Source organism: Saimiri boliviensis, chromosome 1 (assembly GCF_048565385.1).
Source record: "Saimiri boliviensis isolate mSaiBol1 chromosome 1, mSaiBol1.pri, whole genome shotgun sequence".
Taxonomy (NCBI): domain Eukaryota; kingdom Metazoa; phylum Chordata; class Mammalia; order Primates; family Cebidae; genus Saimiri; species Saimiri boliviensis.
In genome coordinates this window covers 91481830-91496716 of record NC_133449.1, presented here as the reverse complement: position 1 = coordinate 91496716, position 14887 = coordinate 91481830, and the positions used below count along the sequence as shown (strand labels likewise).

At 36.6% G+C, this 14887-nt stretch overlaps 1 protein-coding gene across 1 annotated transcript in view; it reads left to right on the top strand.

Moving 5' to 3' along the window:
• Positions 1-14887, top strand: part of CCDC138 (coiled-coil domain containing 138) — a 79597-nt gene that overhangs the window by 42792 nt on the left and 21918 nt on the right. Inside the window, exons 11-12 of the mRNA XM_074400311.1 lie at positions 5929-6121; positions 14358-14534. Of these exons, the coding sequence (XP_074256412.1) occupies positions 5929-6121; positions 14358-14534 (370 nt within the window). The remainder of the gene's footprint in view (positions 1-5928; positions 6122-14357; positions 14535-14887) is intronic.

The window sequence follows — 14887 nt, the reverse complement described above, 5'->3', positions numbered from 1 at the left end:
ATGCCCGGCTACTTTTTTGGATTTTAAGTAGAGATGAAGTTTCTCCATGTTGGGGAGGTTGGTCTTGAACTCCTGACCTCAGGTAATATACCTGCCTTCACTCTCCCAAAGTGCTGGGATTACAGGCATGAGCCACTTTGTCCTGCCAGGATTTTCTACTTAGAAAATCATGTTATCTACCAATAAAGACAGTGTTTGTTTGTTTTTTTTTCTTTTGATATGTATGCCTTCAATTTCCTTTTCCAGCCTTACTGCATTAGCTAGATAATACATTAGCTACATAACAGTATGTCGTTATGAGTGGTGAGAACAGTCATCCTCTTAGGAGGAACCAGCTGAGCGCGGTGGCTTACACCTGTAATCCCAGCAGTTTGGGAGGCCTAGGCAGGCGGATCACCTGAGGTCGGGAGTTGGAAAACAGCCTGACCAACACGGAGAAACCCCATCTTAAAAAAAAAAATAGGAGGAGCCATTCATTCTGCCATCACTAAGTACAATATTAGCTGTAGTATTTTCATAGATATTTTTGATCAAGTTCCCCTGTATTCCTATTTTTCTGAGTTTTTAAAAATCATGCTGTTGAAATTTTTCAAATACTTTTTCTGCATTGATTGAGATCACATGTTCTTTTTCATCTTTAACTTGTTAATATAAATTACATAGACTTTGAAATATTGAATTAGCCATGCATCTCTGAAATAAAACTCACTTGGTTGTGATGTTTAATTCTTTTTATATGTTTCTATATTAGCAAATTCTATTCGCTATCATTTTGTTAAGGACTTTTTCTATATTAATGAGAGATATTTGTCTACAGTTTTGAACTCTCTTTGGTTTTGTATCAGGGCAATATTAAGTTCATAAAATGAATAGGGAAGTGTCTTATCCTTTATGTTTTCTGGAAGAAATTATGTAGACTTAGTGTTCATTCTTCTTTAAACATTTGGTTGAATAATTCAGTGAAACTATCTCGTTGAGATTTCTTTTGGGGAGGTTTTAAATTATGAATTTAAGTTCTTTAATAGAGAGCTGTTCTGGTTATGTAATTCATATTGATGATTTGCAGTAGTTTGTGCTTTTTGAGGAATTGAACAGTTCAAATGTATGCAAATTTATGAGTGCAGAGTTTTTCATAGTATTCTCTTACCCTTTTGATGTCTTCAGTATCTGTAGTGATAGCCTTGGTTCCTTCTTGTTAAGGATAATTTGTGTTTTATTTTTTCTTTTTTGCCAGAAGTTTCTGTTTCTCTATTTTATTGATCTTTCAAAGGATCATCTCTTTGTTTCATTTTTTTTTTTATTTTTCTTTTTGAGACAGGGTCTTACTCACTCTGTCGCGCAGGCTCAAGTTCAGTGGCACAAGTTAAGTGGCACAATCTTGGCTCACTGCAACTTCAGCCTCCCGGGCTCAAGCGATTCTCCTGCCTCAGCCTCCCAAGTAGCTGGGATTACAGGTGCCCACCACCATGCCCGGCTAATTTTTGTGTTTTTTTTTAGTAGAGATAGTGTTTCACCATGTTGACCTCAAGTGATCCACCCACCTTGGCCTCTCAAAGTGCTGGGATTATAGGTGTGAGCCACTGCACCTGGCTTGACCCTTGAATTCTCTAGAAGTTTGTTGTCTTTCTGTTATTTTTCTCTTTTTCTAGTTTAGTTTTGTTGTTGAGGTTGTTTTATGGCTGAGAATGTATATTCAGTTGTTTGGTGGAGTGTTGCATAAATGTTAATTTGATCCTGTTGGTTGATGGTATTTGTGAGTTTTTCTGTATCCTTGCTGATATTTTGTCCTGTTCTATCAAATGTGGAGAGGCAGATGGATGTTGAAGTCTCCAGCTGTAATTGTAGATGTATATGTTATAAGCTTCATCCGTTTTGCCTCACGTATCTTGTAACTTTGTTGCTTTGTGCTTGTACATTTAGGATTATGTCTTCTTGGTGGATTTGCCCTTTTTAGCATTTTATAATGTCCTTCTCTATCTCTGATCATTTGCATTGCCTCTTATATCTCTTTATCTGATACTAACAGAGAAACTTCTGCCTTCCTTTGATTCATATTCTGATAATGTGTCTTTTCCCAGTCTTTTTCTTTTGACCTGCTTGTATCTAGAGTGAGTTTTTTTTAAAAAAATAAACATCATATAGCTGGATTTAGAAAAAATCAACTTTGTCAAGCTCTGTGTTTTAATTGGTGTTTTAGGCCGATCACATGTAATGTGCTTATTGATATGTTAGGCTTAAGCTATAACTTTATTTTTTTAACTACTGGGTGGTTCTTTTTGTTTCTCTTTTTCATTTCTTTGGTTCTTTTTTTTCTGCTTTCTTAAGGGTTTCTTGAAACATTTTTTAGAATTTAATTTTTCTTTGTCTATACTGTATTGAGTGTATCTCTTTGTATAACTTTTCTAATAGTTCTTGGTATTCCATTTATTTTAATTTAGGATTTTTTTTGTGGGGTGGTGAAGTCTCACTCTTGTCACCCAGGGTGGAGTGTGGTGGCACCATCTTGGCTCACTGCAACCTCCATCTCCCGGGTTCAAGCGATACTCCTGTCTCAGCCTCCCAGGTGGCTGGGATTACAGGCTCCCACCACCATGCCCAGCTAATTTTTGCATTTTTAGTAGAGATGGGGTTTTGCCATGTTGGCCAGGTTGGTATGGAATTCCTGACCTCAAGTGATCCACCCGCCACAGCCTCCCAATGTGCTGGGATTAACAAGTGTGAGCTACTGTGCCTGGCCTAGAGTAGGTTTGCTGATGACACATCCTCTTAGTTTTCCTTAACATATTTTGATTTCTTTTAATTCCTGAAGGATATTTTCACTGGGTATCAGATTCTAGGGTGATAATTCTTTACTTTCAGTCCTTGAAAAATGGGCCAATTCTTTCTGCCCTCATGGTTTCTGATGAGAAATCGGCTGTCATTTGAGTTATTTTCCCCATATATGTAAGGTGTCATTTTTCTTACACATACTTCTCTTTAGTTTTTATAAGTTTGACTATGATGGGTCTTGGTGTTGATCTCTTTATATTTAGGCTGTTTGGTGTTTACTTAGCTTCTTCAGTCTCTGGGCACATTTTTTTGCCAAGTCCAGGAAGTTTTCAATTATTGTTTCTTGAAGTTCATGTTTTGTGTGCATGTGTATGTGTTTCTTTTTTTTTTTTCTTTTTCTTTCTTTCTTTCTTTCTTTTTTTCTTTTTTTCTTTTTTTTTTTTGAGACAGGGTCTCATTCTTTTGCCCAGGTTGGAGTGCAGTGGTGCAATCATGGCTCAATGCAGCCTCACCCTCTTGGGCTCAAGCTGGGACCATAGGCATATGATACCTTACTCAGCTAATTTTTTGTTTTCATAGAGACAGGGTCTCCCTGTGTTGCCCAGGGTGCTCTTGAACTCCTAGGCTCAAGTGATCTTCTCACCTTGGCTTCTGAAAGTGCCGGGGTGAGCCACTGCACCCGGTTTCTTCAAGTACTTTTTCAACCCTACCTGATTTTTCCTTTCCTTGGACTCTAATGACATGATTTTAGATGTTTTTTTATTCTTTGAAGTTCTGGTGGTGGTTGTTGTTTTTGTTATTTTTCCAGGTTGTTTGCAGTTTATCAGGTTGGGTGTTTTCCATTTTGTTTTTCCAGTTATCCTTTCATCCATCTCCTCCATTCTGTTATTGAGACTGTTACTGTATTTCCAGTTCTGAGATATCTACTTGTTTCTTGTTTCTTTTTCTGTATTTTTTTGGGTAAGGCTTTCTATTTCTTTGATGAGATTTTCTAAAAGTGCATGCAGGTGATCCTTTTGTCATGGCTGCTTTAGAATCTTTGTCAGACAATTCTAACATTCTGTGCTGTTGGTGTTGGCAGCCATTGATTGTCTTTTTTTCATTCAGTTTGAAATTTGTCTGGTTCTTGGAATGATGGGTGATTTTAGATTGAAAACTAGACATTTTGCTAAAGCAAAACTAGTCAGATTTGCTTTAGCAAAAAGTTTTAGCATCCTTAGGTGAAGCTTCAGCAACAACCCAGAGTGTTATTTTGATTTTTTTCTCTTTTCCTTCAATTGAAGGTAAATACTGTCTGTATTTTTTAAAATTTTTATTTGTTTAATTATAAAAGTGTAGTAGTAAAGCAATAGAGATAATTTTAAAAACAAAAAAAAGTTGTTATCTTAATCCTGCCATTTTAACACACTTACTCTAAGTAGAGTTTTGAACATTTTTTCTATTTTTTACACATAAGTTTAAAAACACGTAAGTATTATTTTTTCTAATAATATTAAGATTGTGTTAACAGTATATTAAATTAGATTGCACTGGCTTGTGTGTCTCACCACTCAACCATTTGGCCTTTTGACACCTGCAAAACCTCAATAGATTTGTTTTTAATTTTACATGGAGAAATTTAACACATTGCAGGATCAATACTGAGTTAGGAACCAGTTGGTCACAAATTTCCATGCAGATGGTGAAACTGCTATAAAACTCAAGTCACATGAGATTTGGGAATTGGGTCATAATAAAGGAAATTTTAAGTTGTTTCTAAATCTGGGTTGAACATTCTGATCTGCAGCAGTTTGAAATGCTTTCCTTTCATTTGATTCTTGATAGCTATATCAAATACCATTAGATCATATAATATTTTAGAAGTAGTTTCATGACACTATTTCTGTTTTGCCCCCTTTTTTTTAATTCTCCATGAGAATCATCCATGATTCTAACCCAGTATTTTACTGTTTAGAAATTGCTAAAAGTTTTTGGAGTCACTGTGATTTTTCTAGTCAGACTGAGCAGAGGGCAGTGATAATCATTTCATAAGTGAACACAGAAAGATGTGCCTGATAAGCTGGTTTTCACTGATGGTAGAGCAATCAGCAACTGAGAGAGTAGGTAGTCCACCTCTGAAGTTCCCTTGATATTTCTCTGTCAGAAATATAGCTTGATTTTATGTTCTTACATGTTTTAGAAAAACATACAGTCATACTTAAATAATTTTTTATGTTGATAATAAAACTACCACTTCCCGATTTTGCATATTTTCAACCTCATTTTTTAAATTAGCCACAGATTCACTTACTTTTAATACATATATTTGATTTAATATTTAAAATAGTTATTGGTCAGGCTCAGCGGCTCATAATCCTGTAATCCCAGCATTTTGGGAGGCCAAGGTAGGAAGATTACTTAGGCCCAAGGGTTTGAGACCAGCCTTGGCAACTTAGTGAGACCCCTATCTCTACTAGAAAAAAACCAACAAAGGCCAGGCGTGGTGGCTCACGCCTGTAATCCAAGCACTTTGGAGGCCAAGGTGGGTGGATCACCTGAGGTCGGGAGTTCAAGATCAGCCTGACCAACATGGTGAAACCCCATCTTAATAAAAAAAAAAATAAATAAAAAATAAAAAAAAAAAAAAGAAGAAACAAAAACAAAAACGGGTGTGGTGGTGAGTGCCTGTAGTCCCAGTGGGAGGCTGAGGTAGGAGGATTGCTTGAGCTCAGGAGTTTGAGGCTGCAGTGATTCATGATTTCACCACTGCACTCCAAGCTGGGCAACAAAGCAAGACTGTGTCTCAAAAAAAAAAAAAAAAAAAAGGGCCAGGCACAGTGGCTCATGCCTGTAATCCCGACACTTTGGGAGGCTGAGGTGGGTGGATCATGAGGTCAAGAGATTGAGACCGCCCTGGCCAACCTGGTGAAACTCCATCTGTACTAAATATACAAAAATTAGCTGAGCATGGTGGCGCATGCCTGTAGTCTCAGGTATTTGGGAGGCTGAGGCAGGAGAATCACTTGAACCCAGGAAGCGGAGGTTGCAGTGAGCCGAGATTGCACCACTGCACTCCAGCCTGGCGCCTGGTGACAGAGCAAGACTCTGTCTCGAAAAAAAAAAAAAGATATATATTCTGAACGTGAATAAATATACTAATATTGTACATATTTTTAACAGCACTCAACTATGACATCAACATTGAGGAGATTGGGTGAAGACATTTTCAAAGGAGTGGTAACTAAAGGGATCCAGGATAGTTCTTTAGAGCATTCTGTGGAGAATAAACCAAAGACGGCTGCTTTCTTTAAGAGCTCCAATTTGCCTTTGAGATTTTTATCAACTTTAATTGTTCTCAAAACAGTCACTCGAGGTAAGCTTTCAAGTGTGCTTATGGTATAATTTTGAGAAACAGTAGAGAATATCATATTAAAGCAATTCCTTTATAATCATATATGTTGTACATTTTCAGAATGAGATTTTGAATTGATTTATAATGGTTATACATTATAAAAAGCTACTTTTATTTGCTGAATTTGAGAAATCGAAGTCTTTAGTTGGATTGTTGCCTCCTCCCAAGAAGCCTTTGAGTGTCTTAGGTCATATTCCCATACTTTGCTTACATCTATTTGTATTTGTCACGTAAGGTTGAAATTGCTAGTTAGTTTATTGTTTTCCACTAGTAAATGGGTTTGCAAACTAGTGAATGGGCAAAATCTGGCCTACCACCTGTTTTGTAAATGAAGTTTTCTTCCACAGCCATGCTCATTTGTTGTACACTGTCTATGACTCTTTGTCCTACAGTGACAGACTTGAGTAGTTGGCAGTAGAGACTGTATGGCCCCCAAAGCCTGTAATATTGTCATCTGGCCTTTTATAGAAAATGTTTTTCAGTGCTCGTACTAGCTTTTAAGTTTCTTGAAGAAAAAACTTGTTTGTGTTCGGGCGCAGTGGCTCACGCCTGTTATCCCAGCACTTTGGGAGGCTGAGGTGGGCAGCTCACCTGAGGTCGAGAGTTTGAGACCTGCCTAACCAACATGGAGAAACTCCATCTCTACTAAAGATACAAAAAATTAGCTGGGGATGGTGATGCTTGCCTGTAATTTCAGCAACTTGGGAGGTTTAGGCGGGAGAATGACTTGAACCCAGAATGTGGAGGTTGTGGTGAGCTGGAATCGTGCCATTGCACTTCAGCATGGGCAACAAAAGCGAAACTCCCATTTTAAAGAAAAAAAAAAAAGAAAAAGAAGAGAAAACTTGTTTATAATGACCCTGCACCTAGCATAGTGCTTCATGTATAATAGTGAATAAGCAAGTGGATGAATTAGAAATCCTTCAGATTTGGCCTTAATTATCATGTGTTTAATATTTAGCTATAACTGGTTATATTTTTTGATTATTAAATATGATAATTTTTGTTAAAGTGAGTTATGCCAGTGTAGTCAGGCAATGAATATATCATCTTTCTGTTTTCCTGTTAAATTATGTGACTCGGATTGTTGTTTTTATTAATGGGCAATGACAGTAATTTAATTTTGACTTCTTTCTTTGAAATACGTTTTACTTACTCCAGATGATATGGAATTGATGAAAAAGAAAAAACCATATAACTTTGCCTTCTTAATTATTTTGTCTCCTTATGGTTATGGTTCTCAAAATTACAATAGGCTAGGTGATAAGTATATGAAAAGTCACTTACGAGAAGCAGGGATTAGCCCAAAATAAAGTTCACCACAGGCCTATCTCCGAATCTTAAAAAAAATACATACACACTTACATACCCACAGGTAAATAAATTCTAAATAAGAATTTTAGCTGACAGACCATAGCCACACATTACAAAATATGTTCCCCAAAGATCAAATAAGGTTAGTGTCAAGAATTTAAAGCCAATTTAATATAAGAAAAATTATTATTTAACTGAGAAAGGTATTTAAAATAATGTATCAACATATTATATCATTTAATAACATAATATTCATTTCTTGTAAAATGTCAAAAGCAAAAATGCAATAAGGTATATTTATTTGAAATAGAAGGGAATTAGGTGCTCTCTGTCACCACTTGTGTGCAAGACAGTTTTGGACATCTGTAATGAGCCATGAAAAAATGAAGTATGAATATCGGGAAGGAGTAGAGAAAACCATTAATTTGTGGATACTCCGTATTAATCAAGGGCTTTCGAAGAAATATAACAGGGCATAAGAATATGGATAAATAATGGATGAATCAATAGGTTGGTGAAGATTGTTACTGAAGTTAAATGTCAGAAATAAAGAACTTTTATTCTTCCTGCCTATGAAGACCAAGTATTTTAAAAATAAGATGTCCTACATGGCTTAATACCAGTTAAAATTCTAATATAGTTTGCATAAATTGAGGAAGTGATAGGGAAATTTATGTGGAAAAAGATTGCAACAAATGCAATGATTTAAAACAAGTAAAACGACAACACTGGGGCAGAGGCTCAGCCGACTTTAAAACAATCCTACTATGTAATGACCTGAAATAAGTAATAATGGATTTAATGTATCAAAACAGGTTAGTGGGAATAGTAAGTCCGGAAATGAATCAAAATTGGCACTTCATATTATTTATGGAATGAATGACTTTACTTCTTTGTGAAAGTCATTTTTTTAAGAACATAGAATCATGTCAAATGTGTTCTTTATAATAGAACAATTTATAATCCTGTGGATATATACCCAGTAATGGGATTGCTGGGTCAAATGGTATTTCTATTTCTAGATCCTTCAGGAATTGCCACACTGTCTTCCACAGTGGTTGAACTAATTTATACTCCCACCAACAGTGTAAAAGCGTTCCTATTTCTCCACATCCTCTCCAGCATGAATGAGAGCTTTGGAGATTTTAAAACTGTACCAGCTTCAATGGGAAATAATGAGAATCCAAAGAGGTCCCCTGATCCTTTAATCACTACTTTAAAAAGATATCTGCATGTTTGTGTGGGACATCCTAGCAGTCCGTTTCATGGGAAAGCAGCTCCTTGGGCTAAATAATAGATGCTCCTCAAGAAAATAAAGGAGGAGTCATTGGGGTCTACAGTTTAAAATGTTTGGGAAATTTCAGGATAAGCAAAGTTCATTAACGTTCTAGTGGGCATTCTAAATCTCTTAAAACTTGAGTATGTTGTATGCAACATTTCCCAAACTTATTTAACTCTCAAACCGTTTGTGAGAAAGCAATATACAGAACTAATTTTCTAAGGAAGATAATTTGGGAAATATGGTCTTAGAGTTTATGAGGTGACTTTGAAATAGCTTATGAAGATTAACGTTACCCTGAGGAATATATTCTCTGTGCTCATGTTTGAGGGAGAGGAAATTAATATTAAGAAAGGTGCGTGGCTCCAAGTTTACATCAATATCAAATTCAGGAGCAGATCAACTGATTCCTTTTCAACATGTGCTTCCTCCTCATTATCAGATGCTCCAGAGAGGCTGAATAGGCTGTAAGTTTGAAAGGCTGCTGTTGGATCTCAATTGGTGTAATCACAGAATATAGCAAAGAAACCAAGTGAAAGACCTAAGAAAGGAAAGAAATCATCTATTAACTACCACTAGTAGAATGGTTATAAGTATGGAGAAAAATGAAATTTAGATATACCAGTTTACCAGCTGTTTATCCTTTATCATTAAATATAATGAAAAAAATTCTAGGAGAACTAGAAATTAAACATAAGAAAAATTCTTAAATCATGAGTAGACTTACCTAACTCTGGTAAGAAGATGTTTCCTATTTATGAAATAGGAATATCAGTTTCAAATTTGATAGATTTAGCAGAAAATATAAAGTAGGCAAATGTGTTGGATAATAGGCAAATGTTTTGGATAATACACATCAAATGCGTAATCCAAATACATGTAGATCTATAAAGATAATACCTGGTTATATTGCGTAGACTGTTCATGTAAGAATCAGCATACAGCTGGTGCTCGACTTACGACCACGATTGGTTCCGACAGACCAGTCGTAACACAATTTGGTCGTAAGTTTAGTAGGCTAAATGTACAGTACTGTGAAATGATGTTATAAAAATCTTTAAGTCATGTTTTATCATAATTTTCTTTCATTATGGGCCTGCTTCGTTGCTTTGTTACAACTGTTGATCGCATGGGTGCAGAACCTTTCACAGCTTCACAAAGTCTTTCTTTATCTTTCAAAATCGTCGACACAGTCGAGTGTGATAACTTCGTATCACGTGCGATCACATTCACTTTCTTTCCTCCTTCGTACTGCTTAATTACCTTCATTTTCATGTTGAGATCAATGGCCTTTCTTTCCTTCTTGGCAGGCTGAGGCATAGACACAATTTCCTCTTGGTAGACATCTTGGGAGGGGTTTGATGAAAAATATCCAAGACACAAAACACAAATTGCTGTACCGAGTCTGGGATAACAGTTGAAATGGTGCACGCGGAGATGGTAGTGCTGCCGGAAGCTGGTCCGCACTGTCGTACGCCCAGCTGGGCAGCGTTTGCGCTGCCAGACACGGAGCAGTCGTGGCTAGTGATTGTGGTCATAAAGTCGAATGGTCGTAAGTTGCATAGGTGTAAGTTGATCAATGCCTGTATATAATACTTGGTGAGTTTTGACACCACCGTCTTGTGTAGGGAAAACTCTTTGTGTTTTTTCTGTACTCCCACATGACAATAATTATCAACTTCTGTGACAAAATGTGTGGAGGTTTTTCCCCAAACACTAAGCAGCAGACACAAGCTGCTCTAATTCACTTCTGACACGATCTACCTAGAGATAGTGTCAGATCCCACAGGTTGGGTGCTCAGTCTCCAGGGCTGTCCCCTGCCACACCAGTTGCAAGTCTGGGCCTCTGGAACTTCTGACCAACTGGATTCAAGTTGGGGTTCCCACAACCCCTTCTTTGGATTTAATTTGCTGGAGTGGCTCATAGAACTCAGGGAAACACTTAATGTTTACCAGTTTATTATAAAGGATATTGTAAAGGATGTAGATGAAGAGAGAGACTTAGGGCAAGGTAAAGGGGAAGGGACATGGAACTTCTGTGCCCTCCCTGGGGCATCATGCTCCAGGAACCTTCATGTGTCCAGCTGGAGCATGATGCCCCAGGGAGGGCATAGAAGTTCCATGTCCCTTCCCCTGGAGCATGATGCCCCAGGGAGGGCACAGAAGTTCCATGTCCCTTCCCCTTTACCTTGCCCTAAGTCTCTCTCTTCATCTACATCGTTTACAATATCCTTTATAATAAACAGGTAAGCATTAAGTGTTTCCCTGAATTTTATGAGCTCTCTGAACCCAGTTCTCTGTTTTTATTTTTGTTTTTTTGAGATAAAGTTTTGCTCTTGTTGCCCAGGCTAGAGTGTGATGGTGTTTGGCTCACTGTAGCCTCCACCTCCTGGGTTCAAGCAATTCTCCTGCCTCAACCTCCTGAGGAGCTGGGATTATAGGCACCTGCCACCATGCCCAGGTAATCTTTGTATTTTTAGTAGAGATAGGGTTTTACCACGTTGGCCATGCTGGTCTCAAACTCTTGACCTCAGGTGATCCACCCACCTTGGTCTCCCAAGTGCTAGGATTACAGGTGTGAGCCACCATGCTCAGCCGTTCTTTTGAGTTTTTATGGGTGCTTCGTGATGTCACAATGCTGTCCCCCAGGATATAGGGCAGGACTCTCTCTGGGGAGGGTCTTAAGACCCACAATTAGAAAGTCTGGGACAGATTAGAGTCCTGGCTTGGGCCAGGTGAAAGGAGGGCAGGAGAAGGTCAGAGACCTGCCCCTGAGGCCTAACAAACTCAACATCATAACAAAAGACTAACAAGAGGGGAGAATCTATATCCTAACACCACAGATGCTAAGCTCTTTATACCTTATCTCTGAATGCTGTTATCCTCATATTAGTGATGAGGTTTACAAAAGTAGGTAATTGTGCTGAAGGGAAGTGATACAATCTGCATTTGACAGAGTCTAATTTAGTCCAGCTCTTTCAATTGCTGAAGCCTAATTTCTTAAGCCTACTTTATGACTACCTAAGATTATGCACTTCCTGAGATAACCAAAGAAATAACAACGAACACCTACATAGCACTTATGTGATAGGCCAAACACTTTTTATATATTAACTCATTTAATCCTTACAGCAGTTCACGAGATGTCAATATTAATAATATTGTAATTTTACAAATGAGGAAAATGAGGCATAAAAACGTTTAGCATGCACACTTAATCAGTATGTTATGCTCAATCTCTGAAATACTATTGTATTGTATATACTGATAACTAGTATTGTTATCAGTAGACATTATTGTTAAACTTTTAAGAGTTGGTTTTACTTGAGATCAGAATTGAGGTCTGTTACTACATTTGTTGTCTGTTCCTGCATAATAAACTGCCATACACTTAGTGACTTAGTTCAACCACCATTTTGTTTACCTGCTCACAGTTCTTTGGGTTGGTGATTTGTGCTCAGCTCAGCTGGATGTCTGGCTGGGCTGGGCTAAGTTCTCCTGTTCTTGGTTGGCCTCTCTCCAGGGGCCTGTTTATAAGTGAAGAGCATCTAACCGAGCCTCAGGCTCCTAATTCATACAGCATCATTTCTGTTGGATTTTATTGGTTAAGTCACAAGGTTAGACCAAATTCAAAGGGTGGGCGGTAGAGTTCACCTTTTGATAGGCATTTCTGCAAAACACTTTATAATCATTTTTTAATCTGCCATATAAAAAAAATAATGGAAAACTCCTATTTGATATTGATTAAGATGAATAGTTTGAAGTTTGACCTTTGTTAGGGAATAAAAAAGGTTAACATTTGATTGTCAGGACATTGTTAAAAGATTCAATAATATAACTAAAATAAATCAACTTTGATATAATTGATAACTAAAATTTAAAAAATACCCTTTTAGAAGTTAAATTGGTCTTGTTTTTAGAAAATCTGAACCATTCAATGAATTAAAATGAAGACAAAATTAAAATGAGGACATAGTTTTGATTTATTCGTAAAATATAAGGTCACTTGTGAGAAAGTAACCAAATACAGTTTTCTAATCCTCAAAATTAATAAGGGACAATTTTTTAAAGTTTGCAAACAATACAGTATAGTAGTCAGCCTATTTTTAAATACTGTATTCAACCTGTTTAATCTTGTCAAATTATATACTAAGAATAATTCGTGTCAAATACAGTAGGTGGCACTGCGATAAAACTTTTGTTTCTGTAAGTTACTTTCAGGCTTCATCTGTCTATATACTCTTATATCTGTGTTGTTGCTAAAAAAAAAGATGTTTCTAAATAAGACTAGTCTGAATAGAATCTAACAACTTTGTTTAACTTAATACGCATTTATTTACAATGTTTTTTTAAACCACAAAATTAAGTACAGTACTGTTAGTGTTCCTTGAACAAAATTCTACCAATGGTAAAAATGGAGCGTACTGTAAGTTAATCCAGAGGCACAGATCTTAATTTCTCAAAATAGTTGCATATGTATTTCAACTTCACATAGGTTATTCTCAATTTCTCATTCTTAATAACCAGGATTTTAAATTATTTATTATGTAAGCTGAAACAGCAAAGAAGAAATACAACATGAGACTACAAAAGAGTCATTTTTAATACGGTGATTCTGTTATGCTTTCAGTATTTCATGGTGTTCTTGAGTCTTCTTTAAACAGAAATCTTAGTAGAAAAATTAACTATGACTTGGATAGTATGAACAGTTTTTTATTTCTTTGAATAACATTTTGAAAGGAGAGTTTTAGAAAACTTGATTATTGTACATTAAAATCACAAAGTAAGACTGTTGTAAGAGTAGGAACTTGAGTTGTGTGGTGTACTGAAGTGTAATGACGCAAGTATCTTACTACGTCATTTGCACTGATTCTGGTTAAATTAGTGCTTCCCAGTCCTGGGCTTACAGGTTTCCCAGTCATCTGTGAGACATCCTTAAGAAAGTTTCATGGATTCCGATTCAGCAGTCATCACAGTGCTGACCTGGGTGAAATCTTGCTGCCATTCTTAATAGCAGATGTATCATTAAAAGTGACACACCAGAGCATAGTCAGTCTTCTGAAGTTATCTTTGAATGGCCTTTTGTTTCAGCTTTACTAGGAGGCAGAAATCCTTATTTAAAGTCTATTTAGCATGTTTTTATAAAGTTATATTTTGAAGTAGGTAAACATTTAAAAACAGCAACAAAAAACATAAAATCTTAGAAAGCTATTATAAAAATAGAAATACTAAGTTTTTGGAAGTATGTAGTGGTTATCAAATATCGAAAATATACATTATTTGTGATACTAATAAGCATTGTTTTTCTTTCTTAGTATTAAATATTGGGGCTTCCTTAGTATTAAAAAATGGGGCTTATTTGTTGTTTTGGTGGTAAAACAGGAAAATTCTGAATGAAATTTACCCAATCATAACGTCTCCTCTCTCCTTGCCCATTTGAGTTCTGACAAATTAGTTAGAATCTAAATTTAGACTGTGATATCTTATTTAATTTTTGTTTCTCTTTTGAGTTTGTTAGAGTAATGACATTGCTTTTTTACCTTCTGTTTCTGATTGCCACCTAGACTAGCAAAACTGCAGTTGACTGTACATACTATTTTCCAGCTGATTACCTGGCTCAGGCATTTGATTCTCTTTGTTTGGACTTGAAGACAGAAGAAGGAAAAACCTTGTTTTTAGAGTATCAAGCTGTTCCAGTAATATTAAGTCATCTAAGAATATCCAGTAAAGGACTCCTGTCTAATGTTATTGATAGTTTGCTCCAGATGACGATGGAATCTAGTAAGTTTTTAAGTTCTATATGTATAAAGAAAGCGGGATGATTTTTCTGTCTTCATCTTGTCTGCATGTATAACTCCATATAACAGATACTATTGCATTTTTAAATGCTCTAAAAAAAGTATTTTAGGTTCTGGGGTACATATGTTGATCATGTAGGATTGTTGCATAGGTACATACTTGGCAAAGTGGTTTGCTTCCTCCATCCCCCCATCACCTGTAACTGGCATTTCTCCTCATGTTATCCCTCCCAGCCTCCCCACCCCCCCCGCTGTTCCTCCCTTGGCCATCCCCCGGCACTGACCCCACTGTGTAATGCTCCCCTCCCTGTGTCCATGTGTTCTCATTGTTCAACA